The sequence below is a fragment of the Sinocyclocheilus anshuiensis genome, unplaced genomic scaffold (genome assembly GCF_001515605.1).
Source record: "Sinocyclocheilus anshuiensis isolate Anshui unplaced genomic scaffold, SAMN03320099.WGS_v1.1 scaffold190, whole genome shotgun sequence".
NCBI classification, from domain to species: domain Eukaryota; kingdom Metazoa; phylum Chordata; class Actinopteri; order Cypriniformes; family Cyprinidae; genus Sinocyclocheilus; species Sinocyclocheilus anshuiensis.
Window position 1 is genome coordinate 97,715 of NW_015547663.1, and position 26,691 is coordinate 124,405.

Consider the following 26,691-nt stretch of genomic DNA (forward strand, 5'->3'; position numbering starts at 1 on the left):
CGTTAGCAAACTAGAGAAAAACACATTATTTTCTGCTTGCCACAAGAAATCACAATTTTTCTGCACTAAACAAGTGAATTTTACCAAGATATTTCCAGAGATGATAGACAAGACGTTATATAATAATAATTTAATGAAAAACATAGACATTCAGCCTATTTTTTTAATTTCCTGAAAACGTCTAGATCACACACACACACACACACAAAGTGTGGTGAGTAAACAATTAAATGGATTTTTGGATAGACATGCAGTACTGAGTTGTGGCACTGAAGCTAGATGTGTAGGTTCAAATCCATGTCATATCCTAATCCCATTCCCCCTTTTCTACTAATAAATTTCTGTCATAATTTTCTTTTACTATTAATAATACTGAAATGGGCCTATAAACTTCACAGCTACTGCACAGTAACGGCTCAAACGAACCTTGGTTAAATCTGCTATTAACATCTGTCTTGGGTCAGCTGATCTGTGATAACTACAGACAGAAGCTGAGCTACAGGCACATATTACTATGCTGAACTGTCTGGATTGTCCTCTTTATTTATTAGCAGGTTATGCTAAACAATTCAACAGCACCAGATGCTGTCTCATTAACCTTTATAGAACAGAATTGCTCTCATTTCCCTCCTTTCACCTTCAGCTGCTGCCAGATCCCAGCATAGTGGGGCCAACATCTGGATCTGCCTCAACAGACTCCAAGAAGTGTCAATGTTGATCACCAAGCACATGATGAAGGCTGGGGAAGAGCAATATGAGGGGCCACATATGCCATAAGACTAAACCTAAATATATGCTTAAGGATTTCATACCATGATGTCTCCAAATGCTAAAAATAATCAACAGAAACATAGTAGAAAAGCACGTAGAAGAAAAGCTCAGAAAGCCACTGTGGACAAAATGGCAGAGAATTTAGATCCCCTACTGAGCATTTGTTTTTGGGTTTGATTGTGTTTCATTAAAATAGTCCCTGGCTAATTTTGAATACAAACTTGAAATGCTATTGCAATCAAAGCTTTGAGGGAATGAGCTCTGAGATTAAACAGAAAGGTGGCGGCTCATAATGGGCCTCCTGAGGTGAGCCTGTGCATTAGTGGCAACTGCTTGGAAGATTTGTGCTGGTCGAAATTAAACCTCTGAGGCTGAGAAGTGAACAGAAGGAATCCGGTCTCAAAAGGTGTCTCTGTTTCCACTACAAAGGTGACAGAACTTAAAGGTGCTGTATATAAGTTTTTGACTCTACTAAAGCATAAAAATACCATAATATGTTTGCAGATATTTAAGAAACATGCTAAGTTAACATATTTGTTTATCTGAAAAACAATGCTACAGTCAGTTATTTTCCTTTGAAAATGTGCGTTCCAGGCCGGAATGTCGGTCTCTGTTTTGGTATGTGAAACCCACCCACTGTCAGTTTAACCAATTGTATTTCGGCACCCAGGGTTGCCAGTTGGCAGAAAACACAGCGTATTTCATTTAATTCATCATCAAGTGCGCTCGTTCCTGTTGGTGTCGTCAATCTGGCAACCTGTGTATGCGTCAAGTCTGAGGAGGAGGGTCAGGGTGAAAAAACCCTCTACAATATTTTTAATTTGGACTGCAATACCTAGTTCAACCACTCGGTGTCAATCCTACATACAGCACCTTTAAAAAGTGATGAGACTCAACAGTATCTCAGAAAAGGAATGACATGTTCTGAGAGTACATTCAGTAAAGTAAGGAGCTTTTGAGCTAACAGACGCTCACCATACAGTGTGCAAAATAAGAAAAATAAGATATGCAGGTACTTTACCATCTGAAGCCAAAATGTTGATTATCAAAACAACTTCTGTTAGCAAACTTCAATTCTCAACAGCTGGCTTGTGGACGCAGTTTTACAGAACTTAAGTGGCTCTTCTCACAAGGCTGATGTCCCCATAAATGAGAGCCATGCGCTTGTAAGTGTGAAGCTAAAGTTTGTTTAAAAAGATCCATGATGAACAGTGTTCAGCTGGAGGATTGACGAGTATGTTGTTTTCTGCTCTCTTCATTTGTGGCGTGTCCTCCAACAGCCCATAATGCTCACTGAGCACCATTCCACTCTACACTAATGGATTCTGGAGAGGCACATCAAGTGCTGCTGGACGTGTGTTTTGAACGTCTCTGCTGAGCGGCAGGTACATCTGCTTTCACAGGTCTGCATGCAAGTCTGTTGTGTAACAGCCATGAATCGCGATGCACTTAAATTAGAGCTGTCAAACTGCAAACGGTTTCTGCTTGGTATTGCTCATTATTTAGACTGGAAACCTCATTAAGCTGGTTCTGAAGGTTAGGTACATTATATATATATATATATTCCCCTAGATTATATCTAAGAAGACTTTTTTTATTTTACTTGAACTTTTATTACTTGCTTTAATTTTTTAATTAAATAGTAGCTGATTAGAAAAACTGTGGTTTCAAATGAGGGAAGAAAATTTATTTCAGAGCCATATATACACACAAATACGTTCCACACAGATATTTGATACGGTATATTGGCAAACATTTCATTGAGTAATGGTAGCCAAGTAAACCTAACTGGTTCAAAGTTTAAAGGTCAAACTAACCTCGATTCCACCCTGAAGCAGTTCTATCTGAGTGCTGCCCACATCCAGTGTCACCGCGACAGAGGCAAAAGGGCGACTGGCCATCTGCTGCCTTTCCCTCATCAGTTGCTGTAGCAAAAAGAGATGAAAGAAAGAGGGGGGAAAAGTATGATACATTAGTAATATACTTTATACTTTCAAACAACTCTAAGATGTCAGTTTTCTTTGTCAAAATCTCACATTTCAGATTAAAAGTGGTGACTGACAGCTTAAGTGACATGACTCACAGAAAGTTCAGTGACTGATATTTATTGAAAACAGAAAAACCAAAAAGCACCCTGATACACACACACACTGTGAGGCAGTATGCAGGGATGTTGAGATAAAGAGGAAGGAAAAAGATTACGAAAAGAGAAGAGGAGAAGGTGTAAAAAAGATTAGAGAGAGACAGAAAGTGAGAGAGAGAGGCCATTGACAGCACTTTGGCTGTTTTCCAGCACAGACAGAAACAGGTGGTTGAATAATTCATTTGTTCCATATAAAAAAGTTTGGAGGACCTGGCTAATCAAATGTCTGCAAAGATTGGAAGGAAATTTCTCTTGCCACAACATGCATGACAAGCAATTATTTTGCCATTGATTGCTTGAGCATCAGTATTCCAGTGGTGGAGTTTAATTAATGAAGCATTCCCTGTAATTTCTCCATTCGACTGACTGGCTGGTTGCCCTAAAAGCAGAATTCACAACCTTTATAGAAAATCCCATCCATAACCGATGGCACACTTCTTATTTTACCTCTATGATAGACAGTTTATCTATCATGTGCACATGGTGCACAATTTTCCTTGCTTGTGCATATAGGAGGAGATGACACGGACCAGGTCAGAAGTACTTCTGAAGGTCACATCAATATATTTATCAATACCGACTTCTCATCTATAATCAGACTGCATATGATGTCACTGAATGAAAGAGAGCGAGCATTCATGAGCATCTGCAGGTGTGACATTGATACAAAAGATCAATACAGTGCAATACAGAGCATTCAATCATACAGGACTATGCCAGTTAGAGTATCCACAAGGAACAATTAAAATACCTTTCCAGTGAAACATTCAATAAACATCTTAATAAGACCTAAGCACTGCTTAAATGTCTCATTTCATTTCATTACCAACAATAACATCAAACAATAATGAACAACACTTCATCAGGTATGTAGAAAACGAAAGCTTCTGCCCTGGAGACAAACTTTGAAAGACGTTGTACTTAAAAGAACACTACAAATCAGCTTCTCTCACTTCAGAGAGATGGAGAAGTCGCAGGTGATGCCTCTATCATCTCTGGATAATCAAGAGTTAAAACATGGAGTGGTCTTCACGACGGTCAATCAATATCTAAATGCAGGCTGATTTGGGTACCAAGGACGAGGCTGATTGCTATTGGATTTGTGATGGAGAGAAGAGTGCTGAGTTAAACTCTAATTGTGTCCCATAACGAAAGACAACTGCTGAGGTACTGTCATTGTCACTGGTTTATTTAAAAGTATTTAAATAATACTATAGTATTTACTGGTTTATTTAAAAGTATTTAAAATGGTGGTGGATGAGGAGATACCCCCTGACAATGTAAAGCGCTTTGAGTGCCTAGAAAAGCGCTATATAAATGTAATGAATTATTATTATTATTATTTAAAATAAATGCTGTTCTTTTCTGACCTTTCTATTCAAAGAATCCCGAAAAAAAAAAAAAAGTACAATACAATTGAAAATAATAAGAATAATTTCTTGATCAGCACATCAACATATTAGAATGAAGGATCAAAATTCAGCTTTGGGGATCAGAGGAATAAATTACATTTTAAAACATTAAAATAGAAAAAATGCTAATAATAGTTTTTATAGTATAGTATTTAGTATAATAGTAAAATAGTTTTTCACAATATTACTGTTTTCACTGTATTTTTGAATAAATAAATGCAGCCTTGGAGAGCATTAGAGATGTTTTTCAAAAACATACAAAAAACTTTTACAGACTTTTTGAAATGTAGTGCAACTACTTCTATATGGAATTACAAGCAGTGTTTCTGATATACAACAAACAACACAACTCATTCCCCTGAATCACAAACAAATCACTGTTTAGAGCTGGTTCAAACTGAATAAAGTAATAAAAGTAAAATAAAAGTAATAAAATATGAGTTTATATTATATTTTAGGGTAATGTTCAAAAGACAATCTCATGATTTTTTTAAATTAAAAAAAAAAATCCTTAATTGGAAACAAAACAATTTTTTTTTTCAAACCAGCAGGAACATGGTAAATGGTAATCTCAAAGAGAGAGAAAAAAAACAGTGGTAAATAGCAGTACTTCTCTTTGTATATAATTCACTACAAAAAGAACACATAAAATGGGAACACTAGTGCATGCCTTTAAGTGCCTTGATAGGCAAACTAAGAAGCTTTGCACTCAATGAACTGAAGTGAACATTCAATTCCTATGAACACACTGTGTACTACTTACTCATCTGCAAGCTTTCCACATGCTAACTAATCTTCTAACAATGGCAGCATGTATCATTACATAGTTAGACAGATCACTGAATGCTTTCAAGATCATGGATCTTCAACCTCTGCAACAGATCTTCAAAACTCAATCTGATTCTGAAAAATGAACATGAAAGACGGTGCTTCTGAACAAGCATCTATATTGAACGATACTGTAATTTGGCAATTAAAACACATCATTATAGGCAAGACTTCCTGTAGCTCAAACTGTGGAAACATGGTGCTAGCAATGACAAGGTCATGGGTTCGATTCCCAGGGTAGAGCATAAACTGATACCTTAAATACAATGCAAGTTGATTTTGATTACAATGTAAATGTAATAATGAAATATCAAGACTCTCAGAAAGGCATTCAGATTAATAAGCTCTCTAAAAGATTTTAAAGATGATAATTGGGCCAATAACATCATGTCACCAAACACATACATCAGTGTTTTATTATGAATCTCTGAAAGTCAGTTCAACCTCAGAAATCACAGAATGAACATCCTGTGTCCATGCAAACCTAAAATACAAGAAGGTGGCGACGTCCTTGACGGTGCACATATGGGGCCGACAACGCTGTCTCTGTGGGGGTGTCTATTCAGCACTGACACAAAGAGGTCTCTTCAATGACTTCCGCTCAAATGGGCCCTGATGGCACCACGGTAATTAATCACTCATTATCTTTTCTATTAATCACCACTTGAGGACTGTTATGGCTGATCCCACCGCGACCACATTTATAATGAAATTATCAAAGCTGAGCACACTGCTCACATCAAGGCTTCTCTTGACAATACAATCTGATCATCTCTGCAAAACGTGAGTGACACCAACCCATGTAACTAAATGTGCATGTGGATGAAAGGAGAGATACTGGAGAGGTAAGATTAGTTGAAAAGTTAAGTGAACTGTCTTTGACTAAATAAACATATTCAGGTAAACAACTGCCTCTTCCAACTTCTAGAAGAGAAATGTTAAAAAAAAAAAAAAATCAGTGTTCAAATCAGTTGGTATTCCCTATACGTAGTTCATTATAAATGTGTTGAGGTCATTTTGTAGTGGTGTGCAATTTCTGAGTAAACTATTTAACTCCATTTATAGTTCACTCTTAGTACCCTTATGATTTATGCTGTACATCCAAAATAAGATCACCTGTGCTATATAATCTAATGCGGAGAGGACTGATAAGTAAAAAGAAAAAAATTGCAGCTTCCTTTATTTCTGCAATCTCTATATTGCACTTGTGCTTTCACTTTTATGATAACTCATTCATAGGTCATTAAAAACATTAAACAGAACAAGCTAAGTGCCAAGAAATAATAATAATAAAAATAATAAATAGGGCAATAATAATGCAGAATGTTTATCTTTCTTGGATTAACTAAATGAGGCAACAATTTATAACTCCGAACATTGTAAACAAAGCAAAAATTATTAATAATAATAAAAATAAAATGCTTGTTCTTGTGCATTTATTCTTTATTATGTGTTTTTAAATTCTCTTTTATTGTGAATTACGATGGCCTATTGTATTAAACATTACAAGCTAACAAGAAAAATTTGAACTATGGAAGAAGCATTGGTAACAGTTCACAATAAGAACTCATTTGTTAACATTAGTTAACTATGCTAACATGAACTAACAATGAACAATACTCTACATTTTATCAATCTTAATGGTAATTTCAACATTTACTTGTACATTTTTAAATCAAAAGTTAAATCTGTTAATAATAGTTAATGCACTTACCTAACATGGACTAACATTAGTTAACTACATTAGTTAACATGAATTAACAATGAACAATACTTCTACGTTAAGGAACAGTTCACCCAAAAATGAAAATTTTGTCATCATTTACTCTCATGTCGTTCCAAGCCTGTATAAGTTTCTTTATGTTGAACAAGAAAGAAGATATTTTGAAGATTTTTGATTAACCAAACAGTTGTTGGTCCCCACTGCCTTCCATAGTAGGGAAAGAAATACTATAGACTCATACAGGTTTGGAACGACATGAGCGTGAGTAAATGATGACAACATTTTCATTTTTGGGTAAACTATTCCTTTAATCATGTTAATTTCAACATTTACAATACATAATTTAAATCAAAAGTTAAATCTGTTAATAATAGTTAATGAACTGATAATAGTTCATGAACATTGTCATTTTATGAACTGAACTAACATGAATGAACAATTGTATTTTTATATACATATACATCAACAAAGATATAAAATATATTGCTCAATCTTAGTTCTAACGCATTAACTAAATGAGAGCAAATTGTGAAGTGTTACAGAATTATGTGAGTTTAGTACAAAATAAAGAAAAGTTGCATCTAAATTGCTTTGATTTTAGTCAGAAAAGTGCAGGATTAAAAGGGCAGGGATGCAAGCTGTTAATTCTGCCTGTCGAGCTGGTTGATATCATCTTGAAGCTGCACTCTCATCAAACGCAGATGACATTTGTACCAGAATGGCCCGTTTCTGGGGTGAAACTTCCACATATTTACGAGTCCATTAATTATATCTTCATTTAAATACTGATATGAAGCTATTTGCTTTCCTTCATCCCCTTCAACTAGCATGTTTGGGCATGTGTGCATGAGTGAGAAAGCGAGCAAACGCAAGGAGAGGAACTGAGAAAATAAAATGACAAAGCATGACAGGGAGAGAGCAAAAGTGAGATGCCGTGAGAGAGCATGGCAGGAAGGGAGAGAGCTGTGGCATGCTCTCATTTGTGCTAATAGATCTTCTCTCGGAACACAGCCTGGCTTTGTTGACAGCCAAAAAGCACCATCTGCAATTTATCCATCTCTCTTCATCACCTGCTATTACTCATCAGGCCTACTGCCTTTACTACATCAGTGGCATCTCCATAACAATTATGCAAGACAAAGCCAGTCCATCACTGAGAAATACATAGATGCATCCATGTCCCGCACCCTCGTGGATGCAGCTGTCCTTTCCAACTAGGGTACATCTGCAATGCTGTTGTGTGACAAAAACTGGATTTTAATCGAGACCTATAATACTTTATAATTGCAGTGCCATAAACCAAGCTCAACATGGAAAGCACGCACACACAAACGTGTAGGGTCTTAGGCTAGAGTTAAGGTCAAACTTATTTTATTATTCTTTGAAATGCTCTTAAAACCTTGCCCCAGGGAAGTGCTGTGAAAATCTCACTGATGTGAAATTGAGATTGATTGTTCATTGATTTTACTGTAGGCTTCATGTTAAACCCTGCCGAAATCCCCGCTTTCTAGCATTAGGACTTTCCTGTTAGACATTAAACAAGGGCTAAAAACTCTCAAAGCCGTTTTGGCCAAAAATACTAAAATTTAATGGAATGATTTTCCATCCTGGAAATGAAAAACCAATACAGCCCCGATGAAACACTTCAGAAATACCACCGTTTTAAGGTTAAGGCATAAGGTTGTTAAAAAAGCTAGCTAGTTAAATTAATTTATATTCATTTCCTTCAATATAATTATAATAAAAAATACAAATGCAATAAAAATACATTTAATCGTGCATTACTAAATAAATAATCAATAATAATTATAAAATTATGTTACGAGTTGATTCTCTAGATGATTTCCTTTAACAAATAAAGAATAACTTATGGAAAGATGTTTTTCTTTTATAATACAATTATATAAATCTTAAATGTTCCATACACTGACCTAGACAAGGTAATGAGGAGCCACCCATGGTCTTATGTGGTTTTAAGTCTTATAATTACAATTACAACTATTGAAGAACTATTGAGGAACAAGAAAAGACTTTCAATTGTAGCAAAGTCCCAAATCAGTTAGAAGAAAATTCATTGCCAAATTCAAAATACTTTGGATGCTTAACTGATCAAAAATAACTCTTATATCCTAGACAAACATAAAATTAGGGCTGCACGATTAATCGCATGCGATATTTAATGCGCATCTTATCAGTAAAGCCGGTTCTGTAATCAGCGGTAAATCTCCATCACCTGCGGATGGAGGTGATGGACAAGATGCGCGTTAAATATTGCATGCGATTAATCGTGCAGCCCTACATAAAATGCAATTAAGTAATTATGTTAACTATTAATTGCAATTACGTACTCACTCAACTTTGCACGTGTGGACGTTTTAGACCCAGGAACAGCCTAGCATGAGGGGGAAATTCATTCTGACTAGCAAAGACTTGTCAGTGCCAACACTAGCTAAAATTTTAACAAATTATTCACTGTAGAAATTATGTAAATTAAGCAACTCACAAACCAGCAAATTAATTACAGCTGATCATAACTGGAAATGAGGTCTTGAACCAAGCAGAGAAATTTGCCCTGATAAATGACAGAAAGAAAAGTTGACTTGTCAAAGCATACTGTGAGATATAAATGCACCCACTGATCTTACAGAAAAAGGTAAATCTTCAAAAACTTCATAGCTTGTAATTTTTCTCCTAAAGATTTGCTCATGTTTAAAAGTACAATTAAGGTAATCCACTCAGAATCACTTCTGCATTCACCCATCTGATGCAGTTCTTCCTGAGAAACATCAATGACCTGGTTAGCTCTTTAAAACATAGATTATGAAATTGGCTTCATTGGTTATTCCACAAAGACCTTCTGAGTGCCTGCTCAAAGGACAAGTCACTCTCACAGGCTTGAAATTGAATTTGACATTGCTCTGTTAGTGTTACCAAGTATGTAGATCAGGGGCGTTCAATTATAGTCAGCTGGTGACTGGTTGCTCATTCTGAAAACGCATTTTCTGTTACATTGTTGCTAATTAATTAATGAATTAATTACATTAATTAATTAATTATAAACCAACCACATTTTTGTCAGCACCAACATTCTCTATAAATGTCCCAGAATAATCTTCACTGCTTAATGTTTGTCTATAAGCAATGAAAAGCTTGATGGAGTGAGCAAGGACATGGATGCAACTTTTATTACTCTTCTTAATGATGCTTCTTTTAAAGGAACACTCCACTATTTTTGAAAATAGGCTCATTTTCCAACTCCCCAAGAGTTAAACAGTTGAGTTTTACCGTTTTCGAATCCATTCAGCCGATCTCCGGGTCTGGCGGTAGCACTTTTAGCTGTAGCTTAGCATAGATCATTGAATCTGATTAGACCGTTAGCATCTCGCTCAAAAGTGACCAAAGAGTTTCGATATTTTTCCTATTTAAAACTTGACTCTTCTGTAGTTACATCGTGTACTAAGACCAATGGAAAATGAAAAGTTGCGATTTTCTAGGCCGATATGGCTAGGAACTATACTCTCATTCATAGTCCAGGGACTATTTTCAGGCGCTGCGTAATATCATTGCGCCTGCTGCACCCATGGTACAGCAGCAAAGTTCCTAACTGGAAATGACACTGTTTCCAGCTATAGGTGAAGAAGCCAGATTAGAATATGCTATCAGGCTTATAGAAAATAACAAGCATAATCACAGGTATCTGTTTAGCACAGTGGCCAGAATAGGAAGCAGACATCTCTGCAATCTGATACCCCTATACAGTACAGCAGCAAGTATTTCCTCACTGAAAAGATAGAGAGAACATTAGAAAGCAAATTGGAAATGTGCAACCAACTGTTGCTGTATATCAGACACCACGATGACCCTTTGTTAAATATCTCTAGGACATGACCCTTCAAATGGTCAGAATTTTGGCTTGCTGCAAAGGGTGTTTTACCCATTGAGCACCTCACTGCATTTTTCCACCTCAGAGACATCTGAGTTACAGAATATTCTTACTAGATGCAGAATGTCAGTTCATGCATTCATAACTTTGAGACCTGATTATTGTAATGTACTTCTGGCTGGATGCCCGATTGTCTCCATAAATAAGCTGCAGTTTGTTTAAAACACTGCAGCCAGAGTTCTAACCAGGTCTAGAAAATATGAATATCAGTCCAATATTATCATTGCTGCACTGGTTACCTGTCAATACTTTTATTTTAAAAGCTCTCAGTCAAAATCAATATCATACAGATCTCCTGCTTTCTTAAGGCCTGTTCACACCAAGAACGAGAACTATAAATATAACGATATTTACGTCCACACCAGCGAACGAGATCGTCTGTTTATTCTAAGCGCACGTGCATATGCCGTTTTAATTTCTCGAGCTCGTTATAGCAGGATGGATTCTGATTGGGTATCAGTGTTTGTATCGTTCATCAGCTGGAAAAAATAATTCTGAAAATGATTCCAATGATATCGTTTCTCTGTGCCTTTATTGTTATAGCTGTGGTGTGGACTCTGCTATTCGTTAATATTGAGAATGATTTTTAGAACTATCTTTATCGTTATCTTTATAGTTATCATGCTTGGTGTGAACGGGCCTTTAGTCTTTATGGCCAGATCTGCCATAAATTCATATAATATGTTTTACATACCATTCCTACAACTTAAAGTACATACTGTGTGATATTTTATCAGTCACTATAATCATTACAATTATAAACTACTGTATGTCACTAGATTACATCAGTTGGAACAAACTAAATCAATCTAAAATCAACTAAAATTACAAAAAATCGTTTTGAAAGTGATTCCAACGATATCGTTTCTCTATGTCATTATCGTTATAGTTGTGGTGTGGACTCTGCTATTCGTTAATATTGAGAATGATTTTTAGAAATATGTCTTTATCATTATCTTTATAGTTATTGTCCTTGGTGTGAACGGGCCTTAAAGCCCCGTTCACACCAAGAACGATAACTATAAAGATAACGATATTAGGTCTTTATGGCCAGATCTGCCATAAATTCATATAATATGTTTTACATACCATTCCTACAACTTAAAGTACATACTGTGTGATATTTTATCAGTCACTATAATCATTACAATTATAAACTACTGTATGTCACTAGATTACATCAGTTGGAACAAACTAAATCAATCTAAAATCAACTAAAATTACAAGCATAAACACCAAACACAAACCACCATAATGCACAAATTGAATAATAACAGAAAAGAATTACAATCAGTTGCATCATATTATAGGTCATAAAATGCCTCATTCTCACAGTAGAAGCAACATAATTGTCTTGTCTTGTACTGGGAAGGATTCGATTTACCTCAAAGGAGTCAGTATTTCTCCCCCAAGTGCTGCAAAATGTAACCATAGCTACAGACAACAGGCTAGAGAAAAGGAAGCATGACCTTCTTTGCCTGGACATCACATTTAGCTAAACATAGAACAAATATGTGGGATTCATTTCCAGATCACTGATACACAAGTCTTTGCTTTGAAAACGCCAAGTGAACAGTTCTACTTCAAGACTCTGAATTGATCCATTTCTTCAGAGCACACTACTGCATCTCTCTGAGCAATGCATGTATCATTTGCACACATCGGTTTGTGTGAACTTGTGATTTAACAAACTCTCGGAGAGTCCCACAACTTGAAAAGTGAGGGCGAGCATTTGTCATAGACTAAAGGTTCCCTTGTGTGTGATGAATGAAGTGGAAGCAGAGCCTCTGTGTTCAGAGTCACAAATGGTTGTGGCCGTTTGCAAGGCTCTCTTTATGGGCAGAAACATTCTTTTTTTCCAGACCGATCAGAGCTGCTTTTCTGCAAGACTGGAGAAGGAGCTGATGCATCCGTGCTGTCCTGATTCCATCGAGCTCTCTCTCTGCATAATGTGTCCTTTCCTGACCAATTTGTGTCACACAGGATTGTACCTCATTCATTAAGCTAAGTAATAAGGCTCTGTTTAATTATAGCATAGCTGAGGACGTCTAGCTTTTAAAATATCAATAGTTTAAAGCCAATTGTTATATAATTGACATGCTTAATATCTATAACCCACCAAACAATCATTAATGAATGATCATCACTAAAAGCTATTGAAAACTCAACATTAGATAGAGTATAGCTTCCATCCTGCAGACCAAAAGCTCAGTTTCTCTGTCACTTAAACCTACATCTTGGGCTGTAAGCCAGCCAGACTGGTTTTATATTGGGGCTGATACTATGACCTTTAATTAATATTAAAAGGATAAAACTCTTGGTTCCCTTTGCCTGAAGATTGCTGATGCCCTTGAAAAAGAAATATTCTTTATAACACATGGCCCTATCACAGAGATAAAAAGTTTTATCATAACTTCTCCGTTTTTCATAATAATGGATACTCCCAGAAAAACCAAAGCATGTACTCAGCAGGCCTGGAATACTGTATAATACTGACTATATAAATTTTCCTGTCTATAGCAGACTAAAATAGATGCAGTTATCAACAATCACTACAAGGCCACCACAGTCACATATTCTATTCTTTAACACGACTGTGCTAATAAATTAGCATTAGTCTGATTTAAACAACACAGCTTGGATGGCTATTATATCTCAAATTTAAAATAAAATATTAACAATACTATTTGTTATTATTAGAAATATTTAACATTTTGATATTTTTAATGTTTAATATTAATATTAAATACATAATATATTAGATTATGTATTAACTGTTTATACTATTGCAATAGGTTTTGATATGAATATAGTGCCATTATTCTATATAGTCATTATACAGAGTAGAGTGGCAAAAATTATGAAGTCAAAATGAGGGGGAAAAACAGAAAAAATGGGGGAAATAATAAAAGGTGGAAAAAACTGTGGGGAAAAATAGGAAATAGGAAAAAAAATCAGAAAAAAAGATGGAGGGATAGTAATACCATCAGCACTTGATACTGCGTCTTTTCTCCAACGAAGGTGACACTGATAAGCAAAGCCCCAGGCGGCTTCTTCAATAATTCTCCAAATGTTGCACACAAACGATGTTGTTCATGATGGTCAGGCTGCATTTGTGGCTTTTGCTTCTGACCGAAAAATGTGCCTACATCGTACTACCCTGAATCCTACTCATTATTGATTTCATCTCCTGAAGAAAATAGTAAAAAAAAAGTGCTTATTTATTTTTAACAAATAAGGCATGCAATCACTATACTGGACAAAAGGCAATATATGTTTAGTGTTTTTAGTGATTCTCCACCAGCATACAGCCTCATGCATCAGTTGTGTACTTGACTTGAGCCTCATCACTACTGCAAGCATACATGACTGCATTAAAAACGACCGTATTGTGACAATGATGTGCATTTAAAGCAATGCTGTTCAATCAAAGAGTGCTGTATGACCAGGAGTACGACACTGCACAGTGAAATGTCAATGCCCCCACCGTCTGTTTTACAGAAGTCATTCCTCCCACTCTACACTGACATTTAGTGCAGACGTCGGTCATCTGTGCCCCTGAAATGGTACAGAGCCACTCTAGCACCTGTGAACTATTTCCAGTGCAAAGCATGGTTCGTCCGAATGTTATGCCTGTCCGGCATTATAATCAATCATCAAATCTTTTTGTTAACAAATCAGCCAAAAAGGTTGGGTAAGACAAGAGTCACCAGACATTATTTTCCAGTTTTGTCTGAATCGATTAAAAAATCCGATTTGCCAAAAATTATTATGTGATAGGGCACAGCAGAGGCATGTAACCTTCATTATGAGTATATTCGCTCCTCTTCAGGCACTCAGAACCGAATTGAATGAGACTGCATGTTAGACGAAATGCAATAACTCAGGGAGACACGGTTTCATTATTCTTAAATCACCCCTGTTCTGTCTTGTTCATTTAATTTTCATTTCGGCTTGGGGTTTGCAGTCATTGGTCCGAATAGTGGGAAAGGTATTTTTTCGATATGACAAATCATAAAACATGAGGGTAGACGAGGGCGATGCCCATAGCCAAACCTGTTTGTGTTGCTCACTGGAGAGCAGAGATAAGACTGTTTAATTGCACTTTTTGTAATCTTCCCTCCCACTGTCTAATTTCTAGCTATGAGAAACCAGGCTGTTGACACGTCATTCTCCAAAAAGGCAAGATAAATATTTCATCCACAAAGACAACAGATGCCTTGTTTTCAAAAGATTGATCTGTTGTATCATGCAGCACAGCAATAAAATGAGGCAAAGAGCTATGACTGCTGCAACCTCAAATGAAACATGAAAAGTTAAGGGATATTTCTGGAATTTCACACACTGACAGAAACCATAATCACCTACACAAATGCGAACCAGCCCACATGTCCAGAAGACAGCGGCATAAGTGACTCTGTAATGCTCCACTGCGGTAAATGCAAAACACCATTATCAAGCCCTCCGACATCAGATGACAGTCCTCTAATGCACCTGGCTCAGCATAATCACTTAACATCAGGGCTAAACACACACACACACACACACACACACACACACACACACACACACACACAAATCTGTTAGATTCTCTCTAATTTGTATGCTTACTCCCCCATATCTAGATCCAATGACAAACACACACACACACACACACACACACACAGAGACTATACCTATATCACTGTGATGAATCAACTCAGAGACATGGAACACATTTCTTCCTCCACTAAACATAAGCTAGAATACATTTTTCAGATCTGTCATACTGAGACTTGATTTGAAATTGTCATACCGCTATCTCACGCTATGTGGTTTCACAAGGCCAATTCATCTTTGAGGACAATGGCCAAACCATCCAATGTGGTAGCTTTGAGCATCCCTAAGTCTGTATATGAAGTCAGATCAGATGTTTAGTCAGATAAAGTACACCACTATGGGACAAGACTGGCCAAGACTACAAAACAGCAACAAAAATGCTTGGAGATTTCCTGCAAAGAAAATATTAAGCTATGAAATTATTTACATTCAGTACAAAGAATCATCTGACCCATTCATTATGTTTGGGATCTATGCTTTAGTCTTTATACGCTTTGTATAATTACCAACCAAATCCACTAATATATCATATCTCCATCCCACTGACATCTGAAAATGTGACCACCACATTATGTCTCTGTATAAATAATTCTGAAAATATAAATAGAGGAAAACACATGTGATGATGTGTTGGGAATTGTCATGAGCACCCATCAAGTAAAATGTTTTTGAGAAATAAAAAAATCGATTTTGTTTTAAAAAAGAAACAATAAAAAAAAAACATAAATTAGTCATATGAAATGCTGCAAGTAAATGTAGGCATCACATAATTATATTTAAAAATATATTTATTATACATATTAATATTTTATTCTTAATATTGTTAATATAACTTTTTATTATATAAATTATAGATATGTGACCCTGGACCACAAAACCAGTCATAAGGGTCCATTTTTCGATATAAGCTGAATATATAAGCTTTCCATTGATGTATGGTTTGTTAGGATAGGACAATATTTGGCCAAGATAGCTAATCAAAAATTAAGTTTTAATATATTTACAGTGGGAAATTTACAAAATATCTTCATGGAACATGATCTTTACTTAATATCCTAATGATTTTTGGCATAAAAGAAAAATCTATAATTTTGACCCATACAATGTATTTTTGGCTATTGCTACAAATATACCCCAGCGACTTAAGACTGGTTTTGTGGTCCAGGGTCACACATAATATTTATTATATAATAAAAAAATTCAATTTCAAATACATGCTGTTTTGAACTTTCCATTCAATAAAGAATCCAGAAAAATATATCAAAATTTTCAAAAATATTAAGCAGCACAACTGTTTTCAACGTTTATAATAATAAGACTTGTTTCTTGAGCACCAAATCAGTATATTAGAACAGTTTCTGAAGGATCTCGTGACTCTGAAGACTGGAGTAATGGCTGCTGAAAATACAGCTTTGCCATCACAGGAATAAATTACATTTTAAAATATATGGGGAAAAAAACCCTGAAAATGATTAAATACAATAGATTTTGTTTGAGAGATCAAATAATCGCATGATGCATGAGGTTAAGCACTAATTGGATGGTTTTAACCAGATTTTCAAGCACTGTGCTTCAAAACAAGAGACTTTAGAGCTAAAGCTGAAACCGAAATAAGACAAACGCAACTGTGCAAATATCCAGGCAGATGACAATGAGACGTTCTCTAGAATTTTCCGGGAAACGACGCACTGAAGGAAATCAAAGACAAGCACTCTGATTTGTGTTGAGCACTGCTGCTTTTTAGATATTCCCTTGTTTAGATATTCCCTTGTTTGATCTCTCCGCCAAAATCAGTGTAGTAGAGAACATTTGCATAATGGAAGTTATATACATGTCCGTTGATTTCAACTCATGTCTTTCAATAAGTCAGTCAGGACAAAAGGCATTCAAAGCAGAGGTTGCAGGGCAGGACAGCGTCTTCGTTTATAATCATACAAACTGAAAGTTACACTTCAAAATGCTAATATATGACCACTATTCGCATGCCTCTGAATGCAAAGGAAAAGCTCTGAAAAATCCCTCTTAGTTTCATTTCTGTCTCCACCTCGTGCTGCCAAGGCAAAAATCAAAAACGTGACCTTGTTAAATGATTGGTGCCAAAATGAGGTGCACGTCATTCAGGCTCTTTCTTGATCAAGACAAAAAGGAAGGAGAAAATACATTTTCAGAAGCAATTATTTTTCTGGAGTGCCTCCTCAAACTTTTCAATCATTTTAAATTAAAAGATAAAAGCTTTTTTGAGAGTACTTGAGGGCAGAAACAAACAGATAATCTGAACCTGTGGAGTGCAGCTCTGCAGTGAACCGAATGCTAATGGTGGAAGCCCATCTGCCCCCATCACACATTATTGGATTTAATTCTTTAGATGAATATAGCTTTGGATGGCTGCAATCATAACTCTTGTTTATTTCCATACATCAATTAGGACAGAAGCAAAAGAGATCAACCTCCCTGATTATCAATGTCAACTCTGTCCATTAAAATGGAATAAACGCATTACGGACACTACGACATTGGCTAATCATTCTCGTGGATATCTTATAGTAACTTTTGGGTGCTACCAGGCAGCAAATGAACTCATTATCCAAAACCTAGACCCTTCGATAGCCTGTAATTCTGCCACAACGAAAGGAAGAAAGGCAGGAGAAATAGTGGAAGTATGGCATCTCTCTCCTCGATGTGCAGACATCTGCTGTGCTTATCGTTGGGTCTGCTCTAAACTGCATTAGATAACTCTTGTCAGAGCTAACTGGCTCATAAGGGTCCCTAATTAGGGAGATGGGCATGTTTGTAAGCATTGGACTGTGCAGAGCTGTTTCATGTGGCTGTCAAGGCTTTATATGTACTTCTCAGAGCATTTAATCAAATTCCATGTGAAGGAAAAACCACAAAACAGAAAAGGGAGAACAGATTTACCACAGTGTAAAGTCATACAATATATGATACAATGTCAAACAACTGAATTAATCAGCAGATACTTGACTATTTTGAAATTACAAGGACTCTGCCACAAAGCATACAATGTCCTTATCACGGTTACTGTATATTCTTGTGATGGAAAGCGCTTTATGCTTTATGTTTTGTGACATACCTCTCGTCGCCTGGAGGCCCAACAGGTCTGTTTGATCTTCCAAAGTTAAATTTGTTTTTAAACCACAGCGCTTAAAATGCGTTTAAATGAAAAGCTTAACCTACATCATGCCACGCAAAACGATTGATAGGCTATATTTCTACCGGTTTCTCTCTCAACCCATAAGCGAATAATTTGTTCAAACACAAAAAGCAATATACATCCATCAAGTTGTTTACTTGTTAATCAAACTAACCTAAAATCTGTGGGGACGATGACGCTGTGATTTTATCTGCTCCATGTGCCCGGTCCACTTGCTGTTTCACAACTTCCACTCCATCATCAGCTTTAGTAAAATAACCTGATAGCTGGGGATTTTACTGACTAACTCATGTTTTCCCCTCTCACTTCATTTTTTTTTAGAATAGCCCCTCTCTCACTTTCTTTTAGAATAGTTTACATTTTTACTTATCGAAGATTGTTCTTTGCATGACCATTTCCAGATTATGCCAGAACGAAGTGAAGAGAGGTGAATGCGGACATTGCAGCGATCACCTGATTGATACGTGGTGCACGGGTCGTTCAAAAGTAAAAATATAGAATAAATGCATTTGATTGGTAAACCAAATTCAAACGTTACGTTTTAATCTCTAAAGGTAATGCATGGAATATATGGAAAAGCTCCACTAAATAATAGCGCTAATATGTGAGGGGCGGGGCTTTGGCAATCGGCGCTACCGATGACCAGTCAAAATACCCCACAGCCAATCACGGGCCCCCTCCTTGTCCGGGCCCCGGGGCTTCAGCCACACCTAGCCCAATGGTTAATACGGCCCTGGTTGGAGCAAGCAGTTAGCTTTACTGATCTGAGCCCTTTAATTGATATTTAACAGATGCTTTGATGTTTGATGTATTGGTGTAAGATTTATTATTTATTTGTTATAAATAAACTTTGTTTGCTTCCAGGTTCAAAATAAAAATTAAAATAAGATAACTAACAGAATAATCTAAAAACATGCATCACCACATTGCTATTTAAAATATAAAAATATATTTCATTAATATTCCAGCAAAAACACTATCTATATCATGGCATATTGTTACTGTGATATTAAATTACTCATACTGTAATATAAAATTTGAGTCATATTGCCCATCCTTCAAATCACAAATATACAATTGCCATTAATAAAACACAACTTCATGTTACTTTAATGCAACACTTGCCTCTCATCTCTTATGTCTTCATTTGTAAGTGTTAAAAAAAGCTTTGCACTATGAGCAAGTATGGCTCAGTGACATATTTATGTTTATACCGTCCAATAGATGAAAAATATGAAAAGCAAAACTTGGTCAAACCAAGCCAAAACTTGGTTTGCTTTGTTGCATCTTGTTAAAGATTTTACAGTGCAATAAAAGATAATCCCACTTTAAAAGATTAAAGTAAATGGACAAAAGACAAGTCAACACATTTCTGAAACGCGCAGAAGGCCTTCCAGTGGTCAAGCTGAGAAATCTGATCTTTTCAGTCAAGTGATATGGTCTGGCTAGTCTCCCGTAGCCAGACCTTCAGACTGACGGCTGAAGGTCTGGAATTCATGGCAGCATTCATTAGCCAAGGCCCGCCCATGAGGCCATTTGACCGACATGTCAAACAACCAATCACAGTTTGTTTCCTTTCAGCGTCACGCTTCGGGGCGTGGAAATGTCGCCACAATAACAGACCGGTGTGTAAAACTCTCGGACGTATTTGAAAGATTCTATGCCGCGAACTTGAAATATTTCACATACTTTTGAAAATCCAGCGTTTAGTTGATCCTGATAAGCGCTCATCACGACGGCTTTCTTCTTTCGTGAGTGGGTTTGGAGCCACAGCATCTTTGTTTCCAGGCGGAACGTTAAAGAATGCGACACACACGTCTCCTGGAAATCCTGTATAATTCAACCAATCCGATGACCACTTCAAAACTCCTGAAGTGTTTCCCCTTTTGTGTGCCATATACATCAGACGTTCAGCCAACGGTCCGTGGGCATGACATCTGAGGCTGAGACTATGGTCTGGCGATGTGCTTCAAAAGGCAAATCTTAAAAACTGCGCCGACAGCGAAGTCATGAATTGTAAGGAAATTGCTTTTGCTGACTGTATTTACGGAGATATGTGAGCATTCGTAAACATCTGCGTGTGAAATTAATTCACGGTTCGCACAGATGAAAAAAAGATGTGGAGAAAAAAAAAAAGAATGATGAAATCCTTTTAATGCTTTCAAACGCACGCCATCTTGGGGTCGTTTGAAGAAAATGGCAAATTGGAGACGAATGGGGAAGAGAGAAACTTGAATGGCTCGATTAAGTAGCAGTGCGGTAGAAATCCCCCTTCAGATCGGAACCTTTCATCCGGTGCATTGCAGGCAGTAAACAGGACTTAATTCCCTCCGCGGTTACACCTGGAATCCGAATACGAAAAATAAAGCAATTAAAGGTTCTCGCCCCTCGTGTGGTGGTACATTCGGTGGCTTGAGTAAACGTGAGAAAATGAAGGTGGCATCCGGGGAAAATTCAAAGCAGAAGACAGTATGAAAGGTGTGGAATGAGCTGTGGGAGAAAGAACGGAAAAGCCAACTGCTATACAATGATAAAAAAGGTGTATCTAAGTTTAAGTAACTCGTTTGCTCTGATCCAACAAACAAACAAACCACTCCACTGACTTGGAGAAGGCTTTTTTTCCCCCATTTGCAGGAGCAGAAAAGATCCAGATCAACAAATTGATGATTAAACTTTGGACTAAAGTGTTATTTAGATAATTAGCAGCAATTAGGTAGATGAGCAGCCTTGTATTGACCCATTTCAGGAGTCACGTCAGACGTTTTAGGGCAAAATGCAGGTGTTATTCCAAAGATCTGCATTTCTTCTTCTTCTAGTGCAGTCCATTGTGTTCTGCAACATTAACATTAGACTTTAATAACAGAATACAAAAAATAAAAGTCAGAGATTGCAACGGACAGCTAACAGAAAAGGAACTAGGAGATACTAACGATGCAATGAAGATGACACACATTCCCCTTAGGCCAGATGAGTTTTCTTCAGTCTCATAAAGGACCACTGACATCAACAAGACCATATGAGACAAAAATGTCACTGTCATCCCCCTGATGATTTCATTTTCTGCCAATTGAGCAACCATTTTTAGTCTTCCTGGCATCCCTGACTGTCTCATTGCAGTGAGAGTAGGATCCAAAGGACGATCGTATGGCATGACACCCCTCTTACAATCGATGTTTAGTCAAACTCGTAGTCAAATCACTCCGCGTTACAGTTTGCTGACTCACTGAGCTCCATGTAAATGAGCAAATGTCTGGGAACTGAAATCATTTGAAGGACATTTTTGGTAATTTCGCAGATGCAGACATCAAGAGGCACGTCCCCTGTCTCATCTGAATGAAGCAATCTACGTGCAGAATGGATAAAAAGAGACAGTTACAGCAAACCTGGGAGGGAAGGTACTCTTGTCGAACCCTGAAGACTGAACAGCATGCGCTAGATATTAAATAAAAGCAAATGGATTGCAGGAATTGAACCAAATGCATTATCTTGCATTTAACAAAGAGACTGTTAAAAGCCATTCACAGGGTGGAAATGCATTTTCGCTATTGCTCATGGTAACCACTCTAATTTCAGGTTGCACACTGACAAGTTCTCAATCAGTGATACATTTCTGACACCCTCCTGCAGAGCCCTTTTTACAGAGAGGGTCATTTTTTAGATTATAATAACTGGAAAGATTATATTATAAGGAAAGTAATATAACAGGTTTGTATGTTAGGCAGCATCTGTGGCAGTTTTGGTCTATTTCCACTTTTAATGTGTTGTATTTCGGAGAAGCGGTTCATAATTCAGGGGGAGATGTGTGGAGAGATATACCTTGTCAGCGACCATCTCTCTAGCTGTACTGGTAATTGAACAGAATCTGCCTGAGGCTAGTCTTGATTCCAGCTGTCATGAGTTTGGCTATCTGACTCGGTGGGATAAAAGCACAAATCACATTGATGAAATCAGGAAACCGCTCATTGCAGGAAAACACTCGACTGGCAGCACACATCCTGCCTACTGCTAACTCCCATACAACGATGCCTAAATATTTGTTTGTTTTTTGAAAAAGTGACACTTTCTGAGGGAAAGATACAGTACATACATACAACGGTTCACTAAGTTTGGGGTTGGCAATTTACCTAGGGTGCATTTATTTGATCATAAAATACAGTAAAAACAGCAATGTTTTGAAATACTATTACGATGTAAAATAACTGCTTTCTATTTTAATACATTTTAAAATGTAATGTATTCCTGTGATAGCAAAGCTGAATTTTCAGCAGCCATTACTCCAGTCTTCAGTGTCACATTTGGTCTATTTCCACTTTTAATGTGTTGTATTTCGGAGAAGCGGTTCATAATTCAGGGGGAGATGTGTGGAGAGATATACCTTGTCAGCGACCATCTCTCTAGCTGTACTGGTAATTGAACAGAATCTGCCTGAGGCTAGTCTTGATTCCAGCTGTCATGAGTTTGGCTATCTGACTCGGTGGGATAAAAGCACAAATCACATTGATGAAATCAGGAAACCGCTCATTGCAGGAAAACACTCGACTGGCAGCACACATCCTGCCTACTGCTAACTCCCATACAACGATGCCTAAATATTTGTTTGTTTTTTGAAAAAGTGACACTTTCTGAGGGAAAGATACAGTACATACATACAACGGTTCACTAAGTTTGGGGTTGGCAATTTACCTAGGGTGCATTTATTTGATCATAAAATACAGTAAAAACAGCAATGTTTTGAAATACTATTACGATGTAAAATAACTGCTTTCTATTTTAATACATTTTAAAATGTAATGTATTCCTGTGATAGCAAAGCTGAATTTTCAGCAGCCATTACTCCAGTCTTCAGTGTTGCATGATCCTTCAGAAATCATTCTAATATTCTGACTATAACTGAGATATTCTAATATAACTGACTTCAAATTATTAAATGGTAGTGTACGTGGGGGTGAACACTATTATGGATGAACACTTTAAAAAAAGAAGAAAAATCATTGTTTGACACTTTATCCTATTTGACAGCTGTACCACACCTTGCCATGGCACATTTTCCACAGCAATTCACAAGGTTAAAACAAGTAATCTGGCAAGTACACAACCATTTGAAGCATTTGAAATCAACTATGCTTCTTCTCACCTATTGCTTCTAGATGTCAAGGGAAGGCGCGCTGAAGCTGGGGCAATTTCCTGTATGATGCGTGAGCATCATACACACAACAGCATGTGAACTTCCCAGATGACAGAACGGTTTTCAACGCCTGACAGTTTCTCATTCACCTCAAAAGACTGTGTTCTTTCTTCACCTATATTTGAATAAATGATGTTGGTGAGCAGACGCTTTTGAAGGTGCTTCTGACGGTATGTTTGAATTTAGCAGACTGCTAGAAGGAAATGCCAAGCTTCTATTACAAGCATTTTCTAATGTCGGTAAAGTAACGGATTAATGGAAGCATGCTTGTGCTGCAAGTGTTGAGGACTACACACACTAAGGCATGCTTGAAGTTAACTAGTTAAACTGATTGCCCAGGCAGTCAGAAACAAGCGAGCTGTATAACATGACTGTTTGGAGCACAAGTTGACCCCGTGTCGGAGTGCATCAGCGTTTGACACCAGCTTCCAGAGGGGGTGTCTAATCCAGGACAATGATCTGAATCCAGGACAAGCACCAGAGGGTGCAGGAGCACCAAGAGATTGACCATTTAGAAAGAGAAAGATGCCCTCTACAACCAAATCTAATAAGAAATAATGGGAACAGGTGTGCATTTAATGGCAAATCAAGAAATTGCACAGAAATGAACAAATCAGGATTACTGATCTACCTTGTGGCAATGACACCTCGTACAAATGAGGGGGCAGAGCAGTTTTGCATGAAGCATTGCGTGGTAGCAAGTTGTTTACAACATCAACAGTTCATTTTCAGTTGTATTTTGTCTAATCTTGTGCAGCCAAAACCAAAAATGCTGTCATTGCTTACTCACCCTCAATTTGTTCCATTTCAATATGAATTTATTTCTGCTGTGCTGCTTAAGGAGACATTCTGAAGAAAATTCTGGTTGTATTTTTTTCCAGGAAAAGTGCTTGGAAAAGGGTTGTATGCAATTACAATTAAAAAGGTGCTGAAAGGTGTTTTCAAGTTTCAAAAAAGACACAAATGCAACATTAATGTGGTTCATTGTATTATGTGGTGTGCATTATATTCTGAAGTCATATGATGGCTTTATATGAGAATCAGACCTAGATTGAAGTCATTATTAATATTCTTTCACTCCATGAGTCAATACGACGTTTAAACCCATTTTGTAAACCAAATCAAAAAATGTATTGAAATTATTTGACTCTCAACAAGTATTTTTTCCCAAATCGGACATTGTTATGTAATGTAGCGCCAAAAAAAGCTAGACTGGATGTCAAGTTTTTCAATAAACTTTAATTTCCCACTACTTAGGTAATACATTTCTTTAAAAGACTTGGAATATACAGTAAAGATAAACAGACGATTAGCAGGCGATTTCAGAAGGAATCCTCAAAATGGGCAGTTTTGCATGAGGGTGAAATTGGTGATGCAAATTTACCGCGTTTATCAACAGAAAGCTGCTTGGTTTGAAAGTGACTTCTATGTAAGCGATGCTTAAAGGGATAGTTCACCCAAAAATGAAAATTCAGTCATTAATTACTCGCCCTCGTGTCATTCCAAACCCTTCGTTCATCTTCTGAACACAAATTAAGATACTTTTGATGAAGTCTGAGAGCTTTCTTACCCTGCATAGACAGCAATGCAACTACCAAGTTCAAGGCCCAGAACAGTAGTAAGAATATCATTAAAATAGTCTGTGACATCAGTGGTTCATCCGCAGTGTTATGAAGCTTTCTGTGCACAAAGAACATTGCTGTTGAACCACTGATGTCACATGGACTGTTTTAACGATGTCCTTACTACCTTTCTGGGCCTTGAATGTGGAGAAAGCTCTCAGATTTCATCAAAAATATCTTAATTTGTGTTCCGAAAATGAACGAAGGTCTTATGGGTTTGGAACGACATGAGGGTGAGTAATTAATGACAATTTTCATTTTTGGGGGAACTATCCCTTTAATTAATTGCTACAATAATGACTATGGATCTTTTTCTCATGACATTTCGCCATTTTGACTGCAATTCTATCAAAGTGCATTACATCAGATCATTTAGGACTTTAGTTGAATACGGTAGTGTAAGCAATAGGGCTGTCAACATTTTTTTAGAATTTCGAATATTCGTCGAATTAAAAAAAGAAATCCGCATTCGAATGCAAAAACGTTGCATTCGAATTTAAGGTCTGCGTCAGCCGTCAGGCAGCCTTATCAGTGGCGCACGAGATGCGATGACGATGTATGTGTCATTGATTGCATTTGAATGCTTTTGTTAGCCTACCCAGTTGAACCAACTAGATGCGGCACTGCTACGTTGTTCATTCATATATTGTGGAAAACGAGAGCATCAGTGTGGAGATGATGTTGTTTACGTCAAAACTGAAACCAAGCCGTTCATACAGAACGCATATTTATCAAATTTTCTAGAGGGACATCTATCAGCGTTGCACTCACGTCTCGCAGAGAGCGGCATGTTTAGAAAGCCATGTAAAATTAATGCAAGTTCAACTTTTAAAAAACATGTCTAAAGACGTTATGGCAGTTTTCCCCCATCCCACTGTATCTCATGTTTCCCGATTGCACTGCAACTCGTGTTTTTAAATGAAAAAGTACTCTTTGCGATTGGTTTTCGGTCCTTTGTATTAAACTATACATACATGCATGGTGCTGTTTTTTTCTTCTAATTGTTCAAGCAACTTTATTAATTATATATGGTTTATAAACATTATTTTAAACATTATGCACTTTTTTTCAAAGATAGTCGTGTTATTAGTCATGTTAAAGATAGTTATTACGCTTTGAAGAAACATGCATAATATTTTGCTCGATGCGCCCTCTTGTGGCCTCAGGAGAGAAGCCAAAAGCTTTTTCCCCCCTAACTGAAATTATGCCTTTTAAATTCGAATATAATTCGAATTTTGATTATATTTAAGTAGAAAATTCGAATTTAGTTTTTCAGTCATTTTGACAGCCCTA

At 36.9% G+C, this 26,691-nt stretch overlaps 1 protein-coding gene across 1 annotated transcript in view; it reads right to left on the reverse strand.

The window, feature by feature from the left end:
• The window catches only part of LOC107702414 (attractin-like protein 1), a 101,253-nt gene that overhangs the window by 15,276 nt on the left and 59,286 nt on the right, over window positions 1-26,691 (reverse strand). Inside the window, 3 exon segments of the mRNA XM_016504738.1 lie at window positions 2,589-2,696; window positions 18,511-18,604; window positions 26,007-26,009. Coding sequence (XP_016360224.1) covers window positions 2,589-2,696; window positions 18,511-18,604; window positions 26,007-26,009 — 205 coding nt within the window.